Source organism: Bos javanicus, chromosome 5 (genome assembly GCF_032452875.1).
Source record: "Bos javanicus breed banteng chromosome 5, ARS-OSU_banteng_1.0, whole genome shotgun sequence".
Taxonomy (NCBI): domain Eukaryota; kingdom Metazoa; phylum Chordata; class Mammalia; order Artiodactyla; family Bovidae; genus Bos; species Bos javanicus.
In genome coordinates, this window is record NC_083872.1 from 66,222,608 (window position 1) to 66,243,851 (window position 21,244).

Here is a 21,244-nt window from a genome sequence, read left to right on the forward strand (position 1 = left end):
CCAACAGGTTGCCATTTTTCATTTGTTAGACTGGCAGTAATTAAACGGACAAGGGCATGCAATAATTGCTTTCAGACGCTTCTGTGGGAGTATAAATTGCCTCAGTCTTGGAGCAATTGGGAGGTACTTCTTGGCATTTTAATTGAGCATAGTTTTTTTTGACCCAGGAATACTACTTCGAGGAATTCGTCTTTCAGAAACACTGAAAGTGTGCCAAAGACATCTATACAAGGATGTTCATTGAGCATTGCTTGTAATGGGAAAAGTACATAATGTAGAAATCTATCATTAGGAGAAAGATGAGATAAGTATGGCATTCACTGTACATCATGATGAGGTATATAGACCTATTTGTACTGACATTGGCAGGATCGCTATGGTACATTTTTTATTTTAATTTGTTTATTTTTGACTACACGGGGACTTCATTACTTCATGCGGGATTTCTCTAGTTCCCGAGATCGGGGAGCTACACTCCAGATGCAGTGCTCGGGTTCTCAATGTGGTGGCTTCTCTTACTGTGGAGCACGGGCTCCAGGGCGCATGGGCTTCAGCAGTTGCCGCGTGTGGGCTCAGAACTTGTGGCTCACAGGCTTAGTTGCCCCGTGGCATATGGGATCTTCCCAGACCAAGGATCAAACCCTCATCCCCTGCATCAGCAGGTGGATTCTTAATCACTGGGCCACGAGGGAAGTCGGGTGTGTGTGTGTGTGTGTGTGTGTGTGTGTGAAAGAGAGAGAGAGAGAGTCCAAGTCTGAGTCTGATGGCAGAAAGAAATAAGGTGAGCAAGGGCAGGGGTGAGGGCGTGGGAAGACTGTTGCAATCAGGAGACTGATTACAATCTTGATTACAACCAATACAATCTTGGTAAAAACCATGCAAAACTGTTCATGTCTTTTTCCTTCTAAAATATCACTAAAAATTCATCACAGTCTGTTTCTTTTTCAGGGGCAGCCACAATGTACACAAGGTATAAAATAGTAGAGAAGCAAAATCAAACCAGCTATTTCAGCACTCCTGTTTTTAACTTGGTGTCCTTGGTTCTCGGATTGGTGGGATGCATCGGAATGGGCATTGTAGCCAATTTCCAGGTACGACCTGAAGTCTTTTCAGTTATTGGGGGTGATGGAGTTTATGTATCTGGAAAGAAAAGTGGAAGTGTTAGTCGCCCAGTCGTGTCCAACTCTTTGTAACCCCATGGACTGTAGCCCCCCAGGTTCCTCTGTCCATGGTATTCTCCAGGCAAGAATACTGGAGTGGGTCGGCATTCCCTTCTCCAGGGATATGTATCTGGAGGGAAGAAGCAAGAACAGCAGAGGCACACTTGTGCCAAGAGATCTCTCAAACAGTTGATGAGTATATGAAAATTGGGATAGTTTGCTTTTTAGAAACAAACTGTTTTTTGTTTTTTTTTTTAGATTTATTTATTTAGGCTGTGCTGTCTTCGTTGCTTCCCGGGCCTTTCTCTAGTTGAGGCAAGCGGGGCTACTGTTCATTGCAGTGGCTTCTCTCCTCTGTAGTTGTGGCTCCGTAGTTGTGGCATACAGGCTTAGTTGCTCCATGGCATGTGGGATCTTCCTGAATCAGGGATCGAACCTGTGTCTTCTGTATCAGCAGGTGGATTCTTTACCACTGAGCCCACGGGAGAGCCCAGAAACAAATCTTTATCATTTGAAAGTCAAGTCTTGGGAGAAATGGGATGCATGTATGTATGACTGTGAAAAGGAGCATGCTTCAGCCCCTGCTGTGGGCTCTGGATGGCTCTGAGCTCTTCCTGAGGTGGTTTAATGTGCTGGGAGAGCTTCTTCAGTCATTGTAATGGTTTCATTAACAGTGTGAACATATTTCTGCATGTGAGCATGTGTATATTTACTGATGCTACTGTTTGAACCTCTGGTGTTCAAAGAGAAACGTGTGATCTCTTCCTTTCACAGATGAGGACCTAGGTACATGGAGGCGAAAGAACCTGCTCAGGGTTACTCAGCTAATCAGTTGCAGGGCTGACATATGTCCTTATTGGAGCATATTAACTTATATGACGACTACTGAAGAGTCTGCTTGATCTGTTCTTACTGTGTCAAGAGTTGGAAAAACACTGTTTATTTGGCCACGCTGTGTGGCTTGAGGGATCTGAGTCCCCTCACCAGGGATTGACCCTGTGCCCCCTGTAGTGGAAGCGCAGAGTTCTCACCACTAAACTGCCAGGAAATTCTGCCTACTGATTTTATTCTAACTTGTGAATTCCTATGATTCCAAGGTCTATTTCAGGGAAAGTGTGGGACCTCTTTGTCGATGGAGACAATATTTTATATTTAAAAAAGATATAACTAACTACGAGTACTCGCCTCACAGGGTTATTGCTGGGATGCAATGAGATAATGCACAGTACCTGGCAATCTGAACTTGGCGGTCATCACTTGGTGATGGTCACTGGTGCATCACTAGAGGCCAGCACCCCAGAGGGCTTGCTCTGCCATCACCTTTGTCCCTTTGTGGCCTCAGCGTGGAAGTTACTCCTAGAGGACTTTTAGTTCTGCCCCGGAGAACTCCTTCAACCGTTTCCCCGACAGAAGTGAGTTGATCTTGTGTGATGCTTACTTTCAAAAGAAGGTGTCAGCCTTCAGTGCTAGCCGGCTGATCAAGTCCACTAAAGCCAGAGCAGGAGGGCGCTTCCCCCCGGCATGGACCTGGGAGGCTGATAACCTCAGGCCTCCACCTGCACCGTTTGCTGTCCCCCTGTTCTCTAGTGTCTGCAGGCATTAGACCATTGTCGGAGAGCCCGCTGCCTCACCTGCACCACGTGGGCCTCAGGGAATCACCTTTTCTACCCTGCACCTGGAGGAAGCCATCTGTCGTCATCATTGTTTAGTTGCCAAGTTGTGTCCAATTCTTTGTGACTCCGTGGACTGATCCTCCAGGCTGGTCTTTCCTCCACTGTCTCCCGGAGTTTGCTCACATTCATGTTGTCTGTGAGGGGAGAGTATAATAAAGTGCTCTGGGAAACCCAGCGCTGGGTTGTGAGGGGTGAGGCACCCTCCCTTGTATGACACAGAATCTTCAGGACAGCCCAGGGCAGGGATGTTCCTCCAAGGTCGATAGCCAACGTGTTTTTGTTTGGGGGTGTTACAAGTCCACAACTACCAGTGTTTCCCTGTTAACACTGGCAAAAGGTGAGCTCCAAAACTGCAGCTCTCTGGAGCAAAACCTATAAGGCTTCCGGGGGGCATCTGCAAACTTGGTTTGGTTCTGGCTCTGTTGAATTTTCCTACTCTTGTTGTCTCGTATGAGGAAATAGGGCTTCCCAGGTGGCTCAATGGTAAAGAACTTGCCTGCCAATGCAGGAGACGTAAGCGACATGGGTTTGATCCCTGAGTCAGGAAGATCCCCTGGAGGAAGGCATGGCAACCCACTCCAGTATTCTTGCCTGGAGTATCCCATGGACAGGATCACAAGAACTTGAGGCTTCCTTAGTGGCTCAGAGGGTAAAAATCTGCCTGCAATGTAAAAGACCTGGGTTCAATCCTTGGGTTGGGAAGATCCCCTGGAGAAGGGAGGTGGCAACCCACTGCAAAATTCTTGCCTGGAGAATCCCATGAACAGAGAAGCCTGGTAGACTATAGTCCTTAGGGTTGCAAAGAGTTGGACATGACTGAGCAACTTAGCACTCACGCACACACGCATGAGGAAATAAACACCACTTGTTGCCACATTGTCATGTGGTAGAGCCCCTCAGTGACATTTCCTTTTATTTTATGATTGTGTGCATTTTACATTCCGTAACAAACAGCATTTAGTGAAGTTTTCTAGGTGATGGACATTTATGAAAACATTTCATGCTTTACTTGTATAATTCTAATAATGACCTCAGAAGACAGTTAGTAGTTTATCAATGAAGACATGGAGACACAGAGAGGTTAACAGTCTCCCCAAATCTCATGAATCATGAGAGGCAGAAGTCACCTTTGAATCGAAGCAATCTACCCAGAACCTGTAGGGAAGAGTTAATGTCAAGGCCAGAATGAGGCAAAGTCTGTGAGAAAAAAAGCATGTATACAGTTCACAGCTCTAGTGTCAGAAAGCACAATGGAAAAGAAATTTTTTAATGGAAAGGCGATGAACTGGAAAGTTACAATTTGTCTGGTGGAGTGAATTGTTCAGTGGGGCCAGTATGTCCTGTGTGATATCCTGCCAGGTCATTCTCACAGCAACGCAACGTCACAAGTGATGCACGTGTCTGTGTTTAAACCATAAAGGGCAGACTTTAGGGAGAAGACTTAGGTGGTGAGATAATTACACGTTTGGTTCCCTTTAAGGCTTCTGTGAAGTGATTATATCTTCATAAAGACCAGAAATAGAATCTCTAACTTTTCCTGAGAGCAAAGTGTTTACTTTGTCATTGGGCCCATAAATATATCTTTACAACTTCCTTGTTTGATATCCTGTAATTCATTTTCAGCCTGCTGTGAGCAAACCAACATGTGCAGTTATCTCAAGAAGATTTAGAGATGTGAGGGCAAGTGAGAGAGTTGAGTGGTGGTTTTTCCTGAGTGGGAGGAAACCTCATTTGTCAGGATCTCACAGCCAGCTTTCTCTCCTGCAGGTGACAGATGGCTGTATTTTGGTGTGTTCTCACCAAGCAACCTCTGTCAATGCTTTTGTGTCCCTCACAAAGTCTCCTTTTTGGAAAAGTCATTTCCCGAGGTTGAATCCTGTCAATAGTCTAGTTTTCTCTAGTGTTACTATTAGGTTGTCCAATCTGGGTTTTTCCATACAGTCTTACAGAAGAAACTATGAACTTTTTGGTCAACTCAATATCAAGAGAGTTTCAAAAAAAAAAAAAAAAAAAAAAGGTTTTCATCTTAACCTCTATGCAAAATTCATGTCTGATATGCGTCATTTGCCTTTGCCTTCTGAAGGACAGCTTGGATGAGAGAATATGTATTCCACCATGAAAAAAGGCACACTGGAAATTCAGCTCCTGCTAAATTGAGGGCCTTTGGACCTGACTTCATCAGGGTTAATGTGGGTCTCTTGGAGTTTACAGAATAAGATCCAAAAGGATATGTTGAATTGGCCAGGGTTGAGGAAGCAAATTTCCTGACAGTGCTAGTTAGAGGGGTGGGGTGGCAGTGGAAAACAAAGTATGTAAATTCTGGATCTGATTTGCTTACCAGCCTGAAAAGAAAATGGAGAGTGGAAAGTACCGTTATCATCGGAAGATGCTCCTAAAATAACCTCGGTGCCTTCGAAGCAGATGCTTTGTCTTTTGTTTATCTTTCCTTGCTCAGTTGTGCCTAAGATTCAAGGGGTGAAAAGAATTTGTTTTTCTTATTTCTTTTATATTTTTTCGTTTAATATGGGCTTTCACACCCCCCTACCCAGTTTTATTGAGATACTGTTACTGAACCAGGCCCGTTTTGCTCAACTCGCAGCAAGTCAAACATATGCTGTGGAATAACCAAGTTTCTGGCATTTACTTCAATGCTGGAAAGGCCTTGATCATTTTCTGTAAGCCGCTGCCTTTTCCCAAGACGGGGCGGGTGCATTTGTGATGCCTGGGCTTGAGAAGCCCAGAGTCAGGGAGTGTTCCACTCTGGATGTGCGTGGAGTAACAGCACGTGTGTGACATTCTCTCTAGGAGCTGGCCGTTCCCGTGGTTCACGACGGCGGTGCCCTTCTGGCGTTCGTCTGCGGCGTCGTGTACACGCTCCTGCAATCCGTCATCTCTTACAAATCCTGTCCCCAGTGGAACAGCCTTTCCACGTGCCACGTGCGAATGGCCATCTCTGCTGTGTCCTGCGCAGCTGTCATACCCAGTATCCTTTGAGCGTTTGTCAGGTCCTTGCAAGCCCGACACCCCCTTCACCTCACTCCTATTCCCCAAAATGGAGAAAGCTAAGGCTGACAGCCAGGCGTCAACAGGCTTCAGAGGAACGACTGGGCAAATCACAAGGAAAATAGCTCAACCTTGTCTGGTTAAATCAAAAGAATCTTTGGGGGAAAGAATGGTGTGAAAGGAAAATGGAAAAAAAAACCGTCAGAACACTTCAGTCTCTGTTTACTTTCCTTCAACAGGGTCCGTTTCATGAGCTGTGTGAAAATATGTATTTTTCTTTGTAGTGGTTGGCTAAAGACATCAAATATTGATATTGTACTTAAAGTACTAGCCCAGTGGAGTCCCAAGAAGCCAGACTGTCCCTTCTTCCCACAACTAGGTGATTAGAGGGTTTGATTTACTTGTCCACATTAAGAGGTTTTAAAAAACTCTATACTATTTATTTCTAAGTCATTTAAAACACATTTACTTTTTCTTTTTACCACTGATTTCATTTTCAAAATGAAATTTTATTTTTTCTATGTCAGCAGTGTGGAAGGAAAATATAAATTTATCATACTAATATATTCTGATTTAGAAGGAAAGAAAACCAACCCTTCCATTTTTTTTCTTTCTCATTCTTTCTTTTCCTTTTTTCTTTCCCCCAAGAGGCATTTAACAAAATAAAATTGGTCTTTCAGGGGTGGAAAATTTCCCATCTTTCCAAATATCATCTGCAGTCATATCGAATACTGAAGAGTCAATAAAAATTGACGATTGCTGTCAGATTATTGGAAAGCAGCAACTATTTTATTAGCACTGGTTTTGTTTATTTGGGTTGGGTTGTGGTATGTGGTGGACAAGCTTGAGTAAAAAAAGCATGGTGTCCTCATGTGCTTCTAAAGCTTGAGTAAAAAAAGCATGGTGTCCTCATGTGCTTCTAAGTATTAAGCCTTGCATTTCTCTTTCAAAATTGAAGCTATACAAAACGTGAAGTCTAAGGATGGTTTGGGATTTTGTTTTTTGTCATTTAGGGAAGGAAATATTTAACTATAAAAATTTCTAAGCACAGAGGAACGAATTCCTAGTACTGAGAAGTTTAACAAATTATGACTTTGGTTCCTAAGATAGTTCCTTCTCTGTTTCCTTATCCTATTTATGGATCGAAGACATTCATGCTTTCTCTGGACACCTATCTCCTCAAAACTTGTAGGCTGTATTAGTTGTCGGATTTATAAAACCATTTGTAAAGTTAAAAACAAAATTTCTCTATGCAGGAAAGCTTTCCTTGCTTCCAACTTTGGAGACAGATCTCTAGGTATTAAAATGAGAGTTTTAATAGAATTAGCATTTCAGGCCAGAGTTTCACATACTAATAGTTCCCGTTTCTAGAAGTTCCTAGGAGCCCTGCTGAGGGGTAGAATCCCTGAACAGAAGCAGATTGAGCCAAGGAACTTGAACAAATGCACCCATATGAAAAAGTCTGTGATCTTAAACATTAGCATCATGGATTTATATTTCCTTACAAAGCTTTTCAAGCATCTTTAAAATGCTCTGTATGAGTTCCATGAAACAGCCTCATTTGACTCCTGAAGAAACCGAGACTTGGGGTCATGCTTCTAAGCCCTTCCCGCTAAATTGTCCATCTTGCATCCAGCTCCTGCAGCTTTCAGAAGCCTTCACAAAATCACTAATGATGCAAAGGCCAGGTTCCTTTTCTTGAGACGTGTAATCTGAGGCTGCCTATTTTTCCAACCTCAGTGTTACACTGTCTCCCGTGTGTGTGGCTCTTCGTTATTCTCGGCTCTTCATTATTCTCTGTGTTTGCTGGTGCTCTTCTCTTACCTAAATAACCTTCTCCACCTTGTCTTTCTAGAACTGAGCTGTCCGGCCAGGACAGTAGCCACTGGCCACATGGGGCTGGGGAGCACTTGAGCGGGGATAGTCTGTGCAGAGATGGGCTGTAAGTGTAAAACACCAGATGTCAAAGACTTAATGAGAAAAAAATGCAAACCATCTTATTAATAATTCTTTGCAGTATTACATGTTGAAATGAGAACATGTTTGGTATATTGGGTTAAATAAGATATGTTAAGATTAATTTCATTAAGTCCTTTTTTGTTTTTGTCACTGTGGCTACTGTAGTAGAAAATTTGAAGTTATACGCCTGAGTTTCTGTGGGATAATGCTGTTCTAGCTCACATGCTTGTGTGCTCAGTCCTGTTGGACTCTTGCGATCCCATGGACTTGTAGCCTGCCAGGCTCCTCTGTCCATAGGATTTCCCAGGCAAAAATACTGGAGTGAGTAGCCATTTCCTCCTCCAGGGTAGCTTCCCAACCCAGGAATCAAACCTTCTTCTCCTGTGTCAGCAGGGGGGTTCTTTACCACTTGAGCCACCTGGGAAGCTGTTCTAGGAGCTTCTCAAACCTCAAACAACTATTGTTGTTTTTTTGGCTGTGCTGCCTTCACCAACCAGGTATCTAATCTTCCCTCTGAGTCATCACTGCACCCTATTCTTTTCTCTCTAACGAGGCACATTCCCTGGGTCCATCAAGGCTGTGATATTTCTGGGAACTGAGACCAGGTCTGTTTTGCCAGAGTTTTCTCTACCTCTCCACCTTCTCCCCAGCATGGTACTTGATGGGACTAGCTGCTGCTGCTAAGTCGCTTCAGTCGTGTCCGACTCTATGCGACCCCATAGACGGCAGCCCACCAGGCTCCCCGTCCCTGGGATTCTCCAGGCAAGAACACTGGAGTGGGTTGCCATTTCCTTCTCCATGATGGGACTAAAGGTGAGGCAAAGAATTAAGTGAAAGAATTAAGAGAATTAAGCTATTAGGAACAAAAGTATGGTCATGACATGATCAGGGGACCTTCGATGCTCTCTACTTTTACTTTGAGAAACTGACAAGTGTTAAAAATGGCAAAACATGAGAGGTGGGGAAAGGCAGGGAGAGAGGATGCTGCCTCCAAATTCAGAGATGCTCAACTTGGCATTAACTGATGCAACACTTGGAATTCTTAACTCTTTGCAAAAGCTTTTCATTAAAGAGCATCCCCATTACTCTCCAGCTTTCTTTTGTCTTTTAAGTTCAATCAAAACGGTCGCAACCATCTTTGTGCTGACAGTTTTGTCTGCCTTGCGCTGTAGCCTCAGTTCCTGGCTTTATTAGACTGACTTCTCAGGGTTTGTCTTTCATCCCCTAGGTCAGATGTAGGATGTCAGGTGTAGGACGTAGCTCTTTGATTTGTAAACCCTTTGGGCCAAGGACTGGGGGCTTCCCAGGTGGTGCTTGTGGTAAAAAATCCACCTGCAATGAAGGAGACCAAGGTTCGATTCCTGGGTCAGGAAGAGCCCCTGGAGGGGGCGTTACGGCAACCCTCTCCAGTATTCTTGCCTGGAGAATTCCATGAACTGAGGAGCCTGGCAGGCTACAGTCTATAGGGTCACACAGAGTCAGACACGACTGAAGCAACTTAGCACACATGCACGCGTGGGCCAAGGATTAAGGTCTACTTATACACAGTTATTCAGTGGCAAAAGTCTGTTTTTTTTTTTCTTTTAAACAATAATACCTTAACTTGCTGTAGCTTGTGTTTGTATATGAGCCTTTGTATATGAGTACTTTGTACTCATGAGTACTTTGTAATGCTTTGGTACTTTGAAATGTTAATTTTTCCTTGAAGCTATTGCCTTGAACATAATATTTTAAGGAAGAAGAATTTTAATTGACATTTTAATTTAGGTAAAATAGTATTTTAGGGAAAAAGTACTCCAAAATTACCCATATTAGACTGCCGTGTCAGTGATTTTGACCAAATTTAAACAACAGGGTCAAGCAAAATGTAGCCACAGATTAAAAATCTTCTATACATAACTGCCAAAGTATTGCTAAGGAAGGACTATTTCCATGTTGTATTTAAACTTCTGTCATAATCAGACTTAAGGTTTGAGATGATAAGAAACTGATATAACTGGTTTGATTGTAAATATGTTGGTACTAACATTTGAACACTGTGCAATGGTTATATTATTAGAAGAATAATCTAGTCTTTAACACTAAAGGACATAGTCTTCAGTTTCCTTAACCAATTCCCCTTTTTTAGTGATTGCCTGTGCTTCACTAATTTCTATAACCAAGCTGGAGTGGAATCCAAAAGAAAAGGTAAAATTTAAGTTGTTTTAAATGTGACTGTCAAACCTGGTTCCTGCGTTTTCAAAATTATTTTAAAAAATTTGAATTTCTAATTCTCTCTTAATCCCTTCAACCATTGAGGCTTAGTAAAAGAAGTGAGATTGAAGGGCAGGGAAATGATGTGAATGAAGGTGTGTGGCAGTCAGAGGAAACAGACAAGCTAAGCATACGGGGGATCTACTTAGCATGGGATGGGAACAGAGAACAGTTTCTCAGCATAGTGTGAGAAATAAATGTGGTCAGGGTAAGTTTGTGGGGGAGTAATTTGTGCAAGTCTTTAAGAGGTGGGCAGAGAGGCTCATGCTTGATGTAGGTGATCAGAATAAGCCTCTGAAGGCTTTTGAACAGGAAAGTAAATTAAAAGAATATTATTGGATGAGTATCATTAGTCAGAAGCAGCCCCTGGGATGGACTGAAGAGGAGAGAGCCCAGAGGCAGGATGGCAGGAAGAAGGTAGTTCCACTAGATTAGATTTCAAATCGAGATTCACCTACATTGGAATTAATAGCTTGAGTATGAAAGGAAATGAAGGGAAATGACTTCCAAGCTTTTGTCTTGGGTAAGCTGAAGAACATGTTCTCATGAACAGATTCAGTTCCTAACAGGAATTAATGATTCCATGGGGGGAAATGGATGGGTTTGGTTTTAGAATAGTTGAATCTGAAGCTACAGTGAAAAACCGAGGAGAAATGTCCAGTTAGACACCAGGGACAGGATCAAGAGCCATCAGAGCATAGGGTGGAGTGACAGGTAATTTCCAGACCCAACACGGGAACATGAGGAATCAGATGTTTTGAACTGAGATCAGCTTATGCTCTTAGTTGGGAGAAGGCAATGGCACCCCACTCCAGTACTCTTGCCTGGAAAATCCCATGGACGGAGGAGCCTGGTAGGCTGCAGTCCATGGGGTCACAAAGAGTCAGACACGACTGCACGACTTCACTTTCACTTTTCACTTTCATGCACTGGAGAAGGAAATGGCAACCCACTCCAGTGTTCTTGCCTGGAGAATCCCAGGGACGGGGAAGCCTGATGGGCTGCCGACTGTGGAGACGCACAGAGTCGGACACGACTGAAGCGACTTAGCAGCAGCAGCAGCATGCCCTTTGTTAACCTACAGAGAGATGGGAGTTACTGATGAGCAGGAGTTTTTTCCCAAGGCAAAGGTGGAGTTACTGATGCTTTTCGAAAAGCAGTTTCAAGGACTTCTCTGGTGGTCTTTTGGTTAAGACTCTGTGCTTCCACTGCTGGGCACGGATTTGACCCCTGGTTGGGGTAACAGCAGGGTCTAAGGAAGGACTTTCCACCATTACAAAGGATTCTGGCAGGTGATGGAACCCGGCAGGAGGCAAGAGAGAGACTGAAGGTGGTGAGGACCAGTCAGGCAGAAATTCGGAGGAAAAAGTTCTTCCTGAAGAGAGCTCACAGCAGAGCAGCCTCGGGTGTATTTTACTTTTTAACCACTGGGGGGAGTCCTTCCACCACAAATCAAATGAAACAAGTCTGCTGGGAAAGATTAATCAATCCCCTGACAGTTACCCCCCACCCCTTTTTTTTCCATTCATTTTCTATCTTAAAAATGTGGAAAGTACCTGATTTTCTATTCACTCCGAAAATTGCTATCCCACTCATATTGCCTTCTGTTCCCAATATCCACAAATGCAAAGAAAACCCTTTACATCAATTCATGGAATAGAATGTAGTGTAAGAGTCCGGACCCCTGCTTCAGTGTACTGTCATTAACGTCATGCTACAGATATCTTCCCCTCCCCCCAAATTCTGCTTCTATTTGGATAAGCCATCTTCGTTGTCCAGGGATGACATGAGATGGGGTTAATGTAGTCCTTTGAAAAGGACATGGCCCTGGTTCTAGACCCCCTAATATAGCTGGTCATATGCTCCCCAGGGTGGCCTGGGTGAGAATGGCGGGTGGATGCAACCCTCCGTGGGGAGGGGGAGCAGTGGTATCAAGTTTGATGCACCTCGATGAGATCTTTGTGGTGGAGCAAAGAAAAGAACCCACCTGTAGTCTCGCACATTTGTTTGTTCACCTTTGTAACTGACAGCAGGGCAGACAGTGAAGCAGGAAGAAAATATAGGTTATGATCTGAAATCAGAGGGCTGGAACTGGTGACAGGCCACAGGCTAATTTGGCATGTGGGCTAAAATCAGAATGTAGACAAGCATTTTTGACTTGGACTCTGCTGCTGCTGCTGCTAAATCACTTCAGTCATGCCCGACTCTGTGCGACCCCATAGTTGGCAGCCCACCAGGCTCCCCGTCCCTGGGATTCTCCAGGCAAGAACACTGGAGTGGGTTGCCATTTCCTTCTCCAATGCATGAAAGTGAAAAGTGAAAGGGAAGTCGCTCAGTCATGTCCGACTCTTAGCGACCCCATGGACTGCAGCCCACCAGGCTCCTCCGTCCATGGGATTTTCTAGGCAAGAGTACTGGAGTGGGGTGCCGTTGCCTTCTCCAGACTTGGACTCTAGACAGTATTTAAAACTGTTTTTGTTTATCATTTTTTAAAAGATTTTTTGATGTGAACCATTTTTTATAGAGTCTTATTGAATTTGTTACACTATCACTTCTGGATTTTTTTTTTTTATGTTTTGAGTTTTTTGGCCCTGAGACATGTGGGATCTTAACATCCCCTGCATTGGGGTCTTAACCACAGAACCACCAGGGAGGTCCCTAAAAATGCTTTTAAAGTGGTTTCCAGCATTTAAAAAATCAGGGAAGATATCTTTGTCTCTGACACACGCACACACACTCCATGGGTTTTTGTTTTTTTTTTTTTTAATCTCAAAGTAACATTGGGGTCGTATATTCCCATTTGACAAGAATGGAACAGAATGGATGAGGCATGGGCTCCCCATTGTTCCTGTCTTTTTGCAACCATCAGTTTCATTTCTTTTTCCTGGCCTGCAGAGGTAGCCAACTTTGGAACCCCCATTGAAGCCCTTCTGTTTCATGCCTTGCACCCTCTCATTCCTGTCCCCAAGAAGAGAAGTCTCAGTATTAGCCTTTACTTTGTAGCTGTGCTAACCTTATAACAAGCAGACCTGTTGTCTGAACTGACGTTTTCTATAGCAACAGAGAAACACAGAAGCCAGTCTCCTTTAGATGCACACTTCAGATCTTAGTACACAGACTCTGCTGCTGCTACTGCCGCTAAGTCCCTTCAGTCATGTCCGACTCTGTGCGACCCATAGATGGCAGCCCACCAGGCTCCCCCGTCCCTGGGATTCTCCAGGCAAGAACACTGGAGTGGGTTGCCATTTCCTTCTCCAATGCATGAAAGTGAAAAGTGAAAGTGAAGTCGCTCAATCATGTCTGACTCTTAGTGACCCCATGGACTGCAGCCTACCAGGCTCCTCTGTCCATGGGATTTTCCAGGCGAGAGTACTGGAGTGGGGTGCCATTGATAGGTGTTTTTCAAGCCTGCCTTTCAACTTTGGGGTTCCCAGCGGTGGGAAAACCAGCCATGCTTTGTATGGTAAGTTCTTTCTTCTACTGAGTCCACATTTGCTTTCCACTCTCAGACATTTTGTAGTCCTTCTTCTGCCTGTTGAAATTCCACAGACAAATTGTAAAGCCAGAGTGTGTGAGAACCGGAGAGAACTTTGGGGTTATTGTATTCGCATTCTCGTTGGGCAGCTGCCCCGATGCACATCCATGTGGCCTTGCTCACCATGTTTCCTCCGGGGGTTGATTTATGCTCACTGGACAGCTTTTTCCTCTGTCCCGCCCTGCTCATTGTTATTTCAATATGTCCACTAAAGTGAATGCATGTAGGCTCAGTTCTGTTTTTCTTATTGTTTTTGCTCTTAGGATTATGTATATCACGTAGTGAGTGCGATCTGTGAATGGACAGTGGCCTTTGGTTTTATTTTCTACTTTTTAACATTCATCCACGATTTCCAGGTTGGTATTTATCCATTCATATGTTATAAGTTACTGATGATGAGGGTTAGTAGGAAGCCATAGAACATTTCTCTCATTAAAGAAACATAAGAGCATTAGCTTTCTTTTTTACCCTTATGTGTTTGAAAAACAAAAAAAAAATTTGCAAGTATTGTGCAACTTAGTGTATTCCCAAAGGAAAGCTATCTTGAATAGTTCTCCCAAACAAGGAAACATTCATCTGTCCCCTGCCATTTGATGCTTATGGTCATAGATCCTGGTTATTTACTTTGTGAGGAGGTCTCACTTACAAGTTCCAAATAACAGGAAATATGTCTTTTCTTAAAAATAAAAGTGTGTTGTTGAAAAATGTTCTGAAGGCGGAGAGAAGGTGGGACCTTGTCAGATTTGGCAACAGGGAAAGTCTTGCATCTTGAAACAAGTGAATTATTAACTAAAAGGTTACAGAAAGCCAAGAAAATTCTTGAGGACCCAACTCAAGCTCCCTACAAACCATAGTGAGATCATCTCTGAGGGGGTGCAAAGCTCTTAGGAGTTTCAGAGCTGGCACTGGTGGTGTTTACTTTCTTTTAAACTTTTTTTTTTTTTTTTTAATAGAGTGTCACCTTAAGAATATCCACAGAAATCAATGGTGATGTTTGAAGAAAGAAGAACTCTATCTCACTCAGTGGAAGTGGCAGACAATTCCTGGAAGTGGTACAGAGGACAGACAGGGTTTTAATGCTGCCCTGTGTGGAATTCATCTGCAGCACATCCAGGACTTGAATTTCTTTAAGAATTCCCAATAGTTGTACTATTTCCAAAGGTATGTTTTCCTAGAGAATGTAGAGCGTTTATGACATTGTAGCAATGTTTTTATAACTTTCCAAGTAGACACTGTTTTTGTATTAACAAATTCCTGACAGACAAAATAAGGTATTCCAGCAAATGGAGACCTCTTATTTTTATACAAATTCTGTTTTTGTTAATTTCTCTCTGTGTGAGTGATTTGTGGAGTACACTAACTGAGAAATTCATTCAAAAGTAAAATCAGGGGATGTTCTTTTTAAGATTTTATTTTTAGAGAATGCACTGTATAATTTTATATCATAAGAGCATTTCTAAAATTCAGTTTAAAATGATCATTAAGATTTAGTTAATAAACTAACACTAACTAAGAGACTGATTTTTAGATGAACCAAGCAAAAAGCTTATATCAAAAGGCCTTAAGACCACTATGCGCATTAACTCAGTGACCATGGAAGACCTCAGTTTTGAAATTCCGTCCCCCGACCCGTGGGCCTCTCTGCTCACAGAGACCCAGCTTTTACCCTTGCTGCTAACTGACGGCAGTCTGTAGTGATGTGTTCCAGGTGGGATGGTTTCAGCCAGGCAAGTTAGAAATCAAATCCTTCTAACAACAGAGTGAAATGGAGGTGAGCAACTAACAAGAACTCACTGGATTCCAGAGTGATGAGGGGAGGAGGGGAGTGTGTCTCAGGGAACATCCGAGGAATGCGGGATTATGGGAAGGAGACTTGCTCAATCCTAAACCTCTGCAGAAACCAACCTGCAAAAAGCATTACACATTCCACTTACAAAGCTGCCCTTTATTGTTACTGGCACAACTCGACACACTGTCTGACTCAGAAGCCGCACCACACATCTCGCATTCCTTTCACGCCAGCCCATGGGCGCTGACGGGGAGTGCAGGTCTGAGAGGGGAGGGAGAGGAGCATGGTGCAGGAAGGAGTTACTTTGCTCCTCTTCTTCATCCCCACTGCTGGATGTTTGCACAGTCTAAGAAATGTGAAGCAGATCCTTTGCTCGGTAACAGCACATCACGAATGACAAGTGAAAAGCAAGTCATTCCAGAGGAAGAAGTGGCTCTTGAGATGCAAAGGTTTAAAAGTGGAAGAGAAGGAACTCACCTTCAGGGACCCTCCAGACCAGAAACCCGTATCTGGCCAAGAGGTTCCAGACCTTGAGGGCTCATGCCAAGGGCAGAGCAGCTCACTTGGCCAGCCATGGAAGGAGGCTCAGTAGTGGTCAGCCGCCTCCGCAAGGACAGACCCTCTCCCCTGCAGGTTCAGTGGTGAGAGACTGAGACCCACCTCTGGGTTGGTGGTAACTTGGAACTGAAATGCTGGTTACGTCTGTGTTCTGCAGAGGAGGGAAGCTACTTACCTTTGCTGTGGAACCTGCAGTAGAATGAATCCACAGTTGGGTCTCCCTTGGAACAGACTGTTGTTATCAGCCCTTCTTGACACATTTATTGTCATCCTTCATTTCTGTATCTCTCTGCGTGATTTAGATTGGGAGCTCCTTGAGGGCAGAAGTCTGTGCCTTAATCTTTGTTACTTGAGCATTTACCAGGCTGCCTCCTGGTACACAGTAGGTGCTTAATAAAAACTCACTGAATGCATGAATGAGGGAGTGAGCAAGTGGAGACATGGCTGGGGGATATCTGTAGTACTGCATAATGAGATTTACTCTGGTTTACTAATGAGGTAATAAATAGCCTATGTCACCTTTTAATATTGACTGTTTTGCTTTGTGTGCTGTAAACGTTTCAGTTGTTTGGGCGTCTCCATGCTATGATGACTCTCTTCATCCTGGACAGTTATCACAGAAATTGTTCCATGGGCTAGAGCAAATGGTACACCTGGCTTGGCAAACTGAGAAGGCCAAAACTCACTCCAGACAGTCACGTTCTGCTGATTCCATGAAATCTCGAAAGCTGGTCTCCTCCATATTTTGGTATTATTTCTGATTGCCATGAACTTGCATATCCTTGGACCTCATGGCTGAAAGAGTAAAATAAAATGAAATATTTCTTTATTTTAAATCTATGTCTCTGTTAAATTATAATATGTTGACTTGGTACTACTATGAAGTATATTTATTCAGGAAAGTATTCTAGCTCCACTTGGATTCTATAGAGGTAGAGTTTAAATCTCATTATTATTATTATTTTAAACAATTTTGGCCATACCACGTGGCATGTGGGATCTTAGTTCCCTGATCTGGGATTGAATGCTTACCCACTGTATTGGAAAGTGGAATCTTAAACACTGGATCTCTGAGGAAGTCTCAAACCTTATGTTTTCTTAATTCATGTAGTTTTGCCTGTGGGTAGGATGGCTCATCTTTGTAGATATTTTTGAGTAGTAGTATCAGAAGTTTGCACAGAAATCCAACTCAACGTTGTTGAAAGAAAGAGAGGCATCTATTGATTCAAGTTATGCGAGGTCCTGCGGTGGAGCTGTCTATAGGGACGGCTGGATCAGAAAGTCACCAGGACTCCATCTATTCTCTCCTTCTCTCTGCTGGCATCATTCTCAGGCAGGCTTTCCCCTTGGTGGGCGTGAGATGGCTTCTAGAGCCCCAAGCTACAAACTGTCCAGTGGAATGAGAGGACTTCCTAAAACTTCTAACCAAAGCCCTCCAGTTGAAACTCACTTTCTCCGATTGGCTCCCTTGGGTCACACGCCCACCCTGTCACCCGGGGAAGTGCAATGCTCTGATTGGTCAGACCAGTGTCACATGTTCACCTCTGGAGCACTGATAGGGGTCCGCACCACCCAAACTACTGGGCTGATGGTGCTGGAAAGTTGTTTCTCAGAAGAAGGGGATGGGAAATGGGTCTTGCACTAATGTAAAGCTGCAGATTCCACTACAGAATTCAGTTCTTCCTGACCCCAGAGGCCAGAAGAGCCAACCCAACTTGATTCAGAGTAAACCAAATTTTACCAGCTATCAATCTTTTCAGGTAAAAAAAAAAAGTTAGTCATATAGGTGATCAGTTTGCATTCAGTTAACTTCAAAGTCATGTTTATATGTTTTCAAATTTCTTGTGTTCTTATTTAGTCTCTGAGGTTAGTCAGACAGTGAACTGTCACATGTTTCAAATGAAGAAGCTAAGGCAAAAAAAAAAAAAGAGAAGTTCAGTGACCTGTAAGTGGTTCTACTGCAACAGATTCCAGTCTGGGGCTCTTGTTTTCTTGATTAATAATCAAGTGCATCTCCCCTGCCCCCTAAACACTAACAGAGGATTCCACAGAAATTGCATTTCATAAACCAAATTAAGTGCATTAGTGTTGTGCTGTGTCTGGATTTCCTAACATCCCTTACATGTGGCATGGTCCCGTGCTCCCATTTTTCACTCATTTGGAGACACCCTGGTCTGGTATTTGGGCCTGGAATGAGGAAGGGGCAGTGGGAGGAAGATAAGTGGTCTTCACTCTCTCCCACTCCCTAATTCTGGCAAGCCTGTAAGCCCAGCCGTCTCCCCACACACATACTCTTGGTCTGGCTCTGAATGCCCTGCATTCTCCAGGCCAGAATGTCATACATCTGCATCCTGTCTGTTGCACAAGAGAGCAAGCAACCACAGCCTCAAGCCCTGGAGGAGAAGTTTCTGATGCTCCTGGGTCACCCCCAGCAGATCCATCTTCTAAAATGAAGGGCAGCAGGATGCCAAAGTTGCGTTGGGGGTGGTGGCGCCCTCCAGAATCGATGCTTGGAAAATGCCGACGGGGCTACCAGCCATCTGCCCTGTGGTTTGGGCCAGGGTGCCGTGAGATGATGCCTAGGAAGCCTGCAGCCCAGGCAGTCCCTCAGTGATGCGCAAAGCCCTCCATCCCCGGAGCCAGCTCCACCTCTGGACTCTTCAGTTACGTGAGTCTCTCTTTAACTTTGGTAGACTCGGGCTGGATTTCTTATGCTTATTCCTAGAAGAGCCCCAATTTATACAAACACTCAAGAGTTCTAATACGCAGATATAGCAAACTACTGTTTCCTGGACTTGCTGTGCCGTGGTGGAAAGATAATTTCTAGATAAGTGGCCATTCAGCCGTGCCTCACTTGCAGTCCTTCAACTCTGAATCATGTTTTCTTATTTTTTAAATTTTGAATCAGTCATATATTGATGCGATTCAAACATCAAAACTATAAAAAGGTCCTCTGTGAAGAACCTTTGTACTTGCCTGTTCCCTCACTTAATTCACCCCTCTTCTGGCAGATAGCCCTTTTCAATGAAAATACAAGCAGAAACATACCTATAAGATGATTTCCCTTTTAATTTCTTTCCCAAATGTAGCCTACCTAGCACACAGTTTTGAGCCTGCCTTTTTTGACTAGGCAGTGTGTCTCAGAGATATGTCCTTACTGGCACCCCACTCCAGTACTCTTGCCTGGAAAATCCCATGGATGGAGGAGCCTGGTAGGCTGCAGTCCATGGGGTCGCTAAGAGTCGGACTCGACTGAGCGACTTCACTTTCACTTTTCACTTTCATGCATTGGAGAAGGAAATGGCAACCCACTCCAGTGTTCTCTCCTGGAGACTCCCAAGGACGGGGGAGCCTGGTGGGCTGCCGTCTATGGGGTCGCACAGAGTCGGACACGACTGAAGTGACTTAGCATAGCAATACATAGAGAGCTTCTTCGTGTTTCTTTGTTCTGTTTTTAACCCCTGTACAGTATTCCTTGTGCCATCCTTTGTTTAACAAGTCCCCTGTTTGATGATCAGTCATGTGGTTTCCAAACTTTGCAATTACAAGTGAATGACCTAGTACATACAGCATTTCACACGGTTGCAAGGACATCTGCAGGAGAAATCCTGTAAGTGGGAATGGTGGCACCCACGGGAACTGCATCTGTGATTTGACAAATTACTGTCATCTTGCCTTTGGAGCCTCTTGAGCATTTTTTGTTGGAAAATCTTCCCAGCTATTTCACCCTTTCATCCAAACTAGGGATACTGATGGTAAATTCACCTTTTCTGGGCAACACGTTCGTTCATCACGTGGATTTTGTAGTACAGGGTGTGGGGCAGAGACCAGCTGACTGTGTCACTGCTCTTCTACAAACCCCTCTGCCTTCCCCCTTTTATTTAAGCTCCCAGGGTAGGGAGGGCAAGGCCGTTTGCTCCCCTCTCTGCAAACAGAACACCATCCCTGTCTTCTGCCTCCTCTCAGGTGCCTGCTCTCCTTCTGTCCATGGTCAAGAGCATCTCCATCCCCAGTTCAGTTCAGTTCAGTCATTCAGCCATGCCCGACTCTGTGACCCCCTGGACTGCAGCATGCCAGGCCTCCCTGTCCATCACCAACTCCCACAGCTTTCTCAAACTCATGTCCATCAAGTCAGTGATGCCATCCAATCATCTCATCCTCTGTCATCCGCTTTTCCTCCCGCCTTCAATCTTTCCCAGCATCAGGGTCTTTTCAAATGAGTCACTTCTTCGCATCAGGTGGCCGAAGTATTGAAATTTCAGCTTCAGCATCAGTCCTTTCAATGAATATGCAGGACTGATTTCCTTTAGGATTGACTGGTTTAATCTCCTTGCAGTCCAAGGAACTCTCAAGAGTTTTCTCCAACACTACAGTTGAAAAGCATCAATTCTTCGGCACTCAGCTTTCTTTATGGTCCAACTCTCACATCCATACATGACTACTGGAAAAACCATAGCTTTGACTAGATGGACATGTGTTGGTAATGTCTGTGCTTTCTAACATGCTATCTAGGTTGGCCATAGCTTTTCTCATTCTCTCGGGTTTTTCATTGTGATCTTGCATTTCTGTCTCTGCCTCTTCTAATCTTGTCCCTTTTCTATCCACTTTCTCTTTTGGGATCTCTTTGAAGGCCTGCCATTTCACTTACACTTCCTTAAGGTCTGAGAACATTTTGCTTTTATAGACATCAATCATCAATCACCATATTCCCTTTCCTCTTTCTGGCAAGCTGACTCATTACAGAACCTCGGGGGAATTCACAGGCTTTTGGTCCTCCCTGACCTTATAGGAGAAGGCGATGGCACCCACTCCAGTACTCTTGCCTGGCAAATCTTGCCCGGCAAATCCCATGGACGGAGGAGCCTGGTGGGCTGCAGTCCATGGCGTCGATGAGTTGGACACAACTGAGCGACTTCACTTTCACTTTTCACTTTCATGCACTGGAGAAGGAAATAGCAACCCACTCCAGTATTCTTGCCTGGAAAATCCCAGGGATGGTGGACCCTGGTGGGCTGCCATCTATGGGGTCACACAGAGTCAGACACGACTGAAGTGACTTAGCAGCAGCAGTAGCAGACCTTATAGCTTGGTGGTCAGTGTGGAATGACCAGTGAGTGGGGAACAGGGGGCACACAGAAATTCCAGCTTTGGGAAACATAACTTAGAAATAATAGGCTTTACCTATTATACAGAGTGAAGTAAGCCAGAAAGAAAAACACCAATACAGTATACTAACACATATATATGGAATTTAGAAAGGTGGTAATGATAACTCCTAATTCGAGACAGCAAAAGAGACACAGATGTATAGAAG

The 21,244-nt window shown here is 44.1% G+C and overlaps 1 protein-coding gene across 3 annotated transcripts in view; it reads left to right on the forward strand.

Moving 5' to 3' along the window:
* Window positions 1-21,244, forward strand: part of DRAM1 (DNA damage regulated autophagy modulator 1) — a 62,252-nt gene that overhangs the window by 19,279 nt on the left and 21,729 nt on the right. Inside the window, exons 3-8 of one of the 3 annotated variants that reach the window (XR_009736503.1) lie at window positions 949-1,091; window positions 5,639-5,816; window positions 9,924-9,982; window positions 13,847-13,939; window positions 14,537-14,744; window positions 16,495-16,766. Coding sequence is in view for 1 of the 3 variants with exons in the window: in XM_061417088.1 (XP_061273072.1) it covers window positions 949-1,091; window positions 5,639-5,816; window positions 9,924-9,982; window positions 13,847-13,939; window positions 14,537-14,581 (518 nt within the window). In the remaining 2 variants the exon portion in view is untranslated. Of the gene's footprint in view, window positions 1-948; window positions 1,092-5,638; window positions 5,817-9,923; window positions 9,983-13,846; window positions 13,940-14,536; window positions 16,457-16,494; window positions 16,767-21,244 lie in introns of those variants that run through there. The other 2 variants (XR_009736504.1, XM_061417088.1) reach the window with 2 other exon arrangements.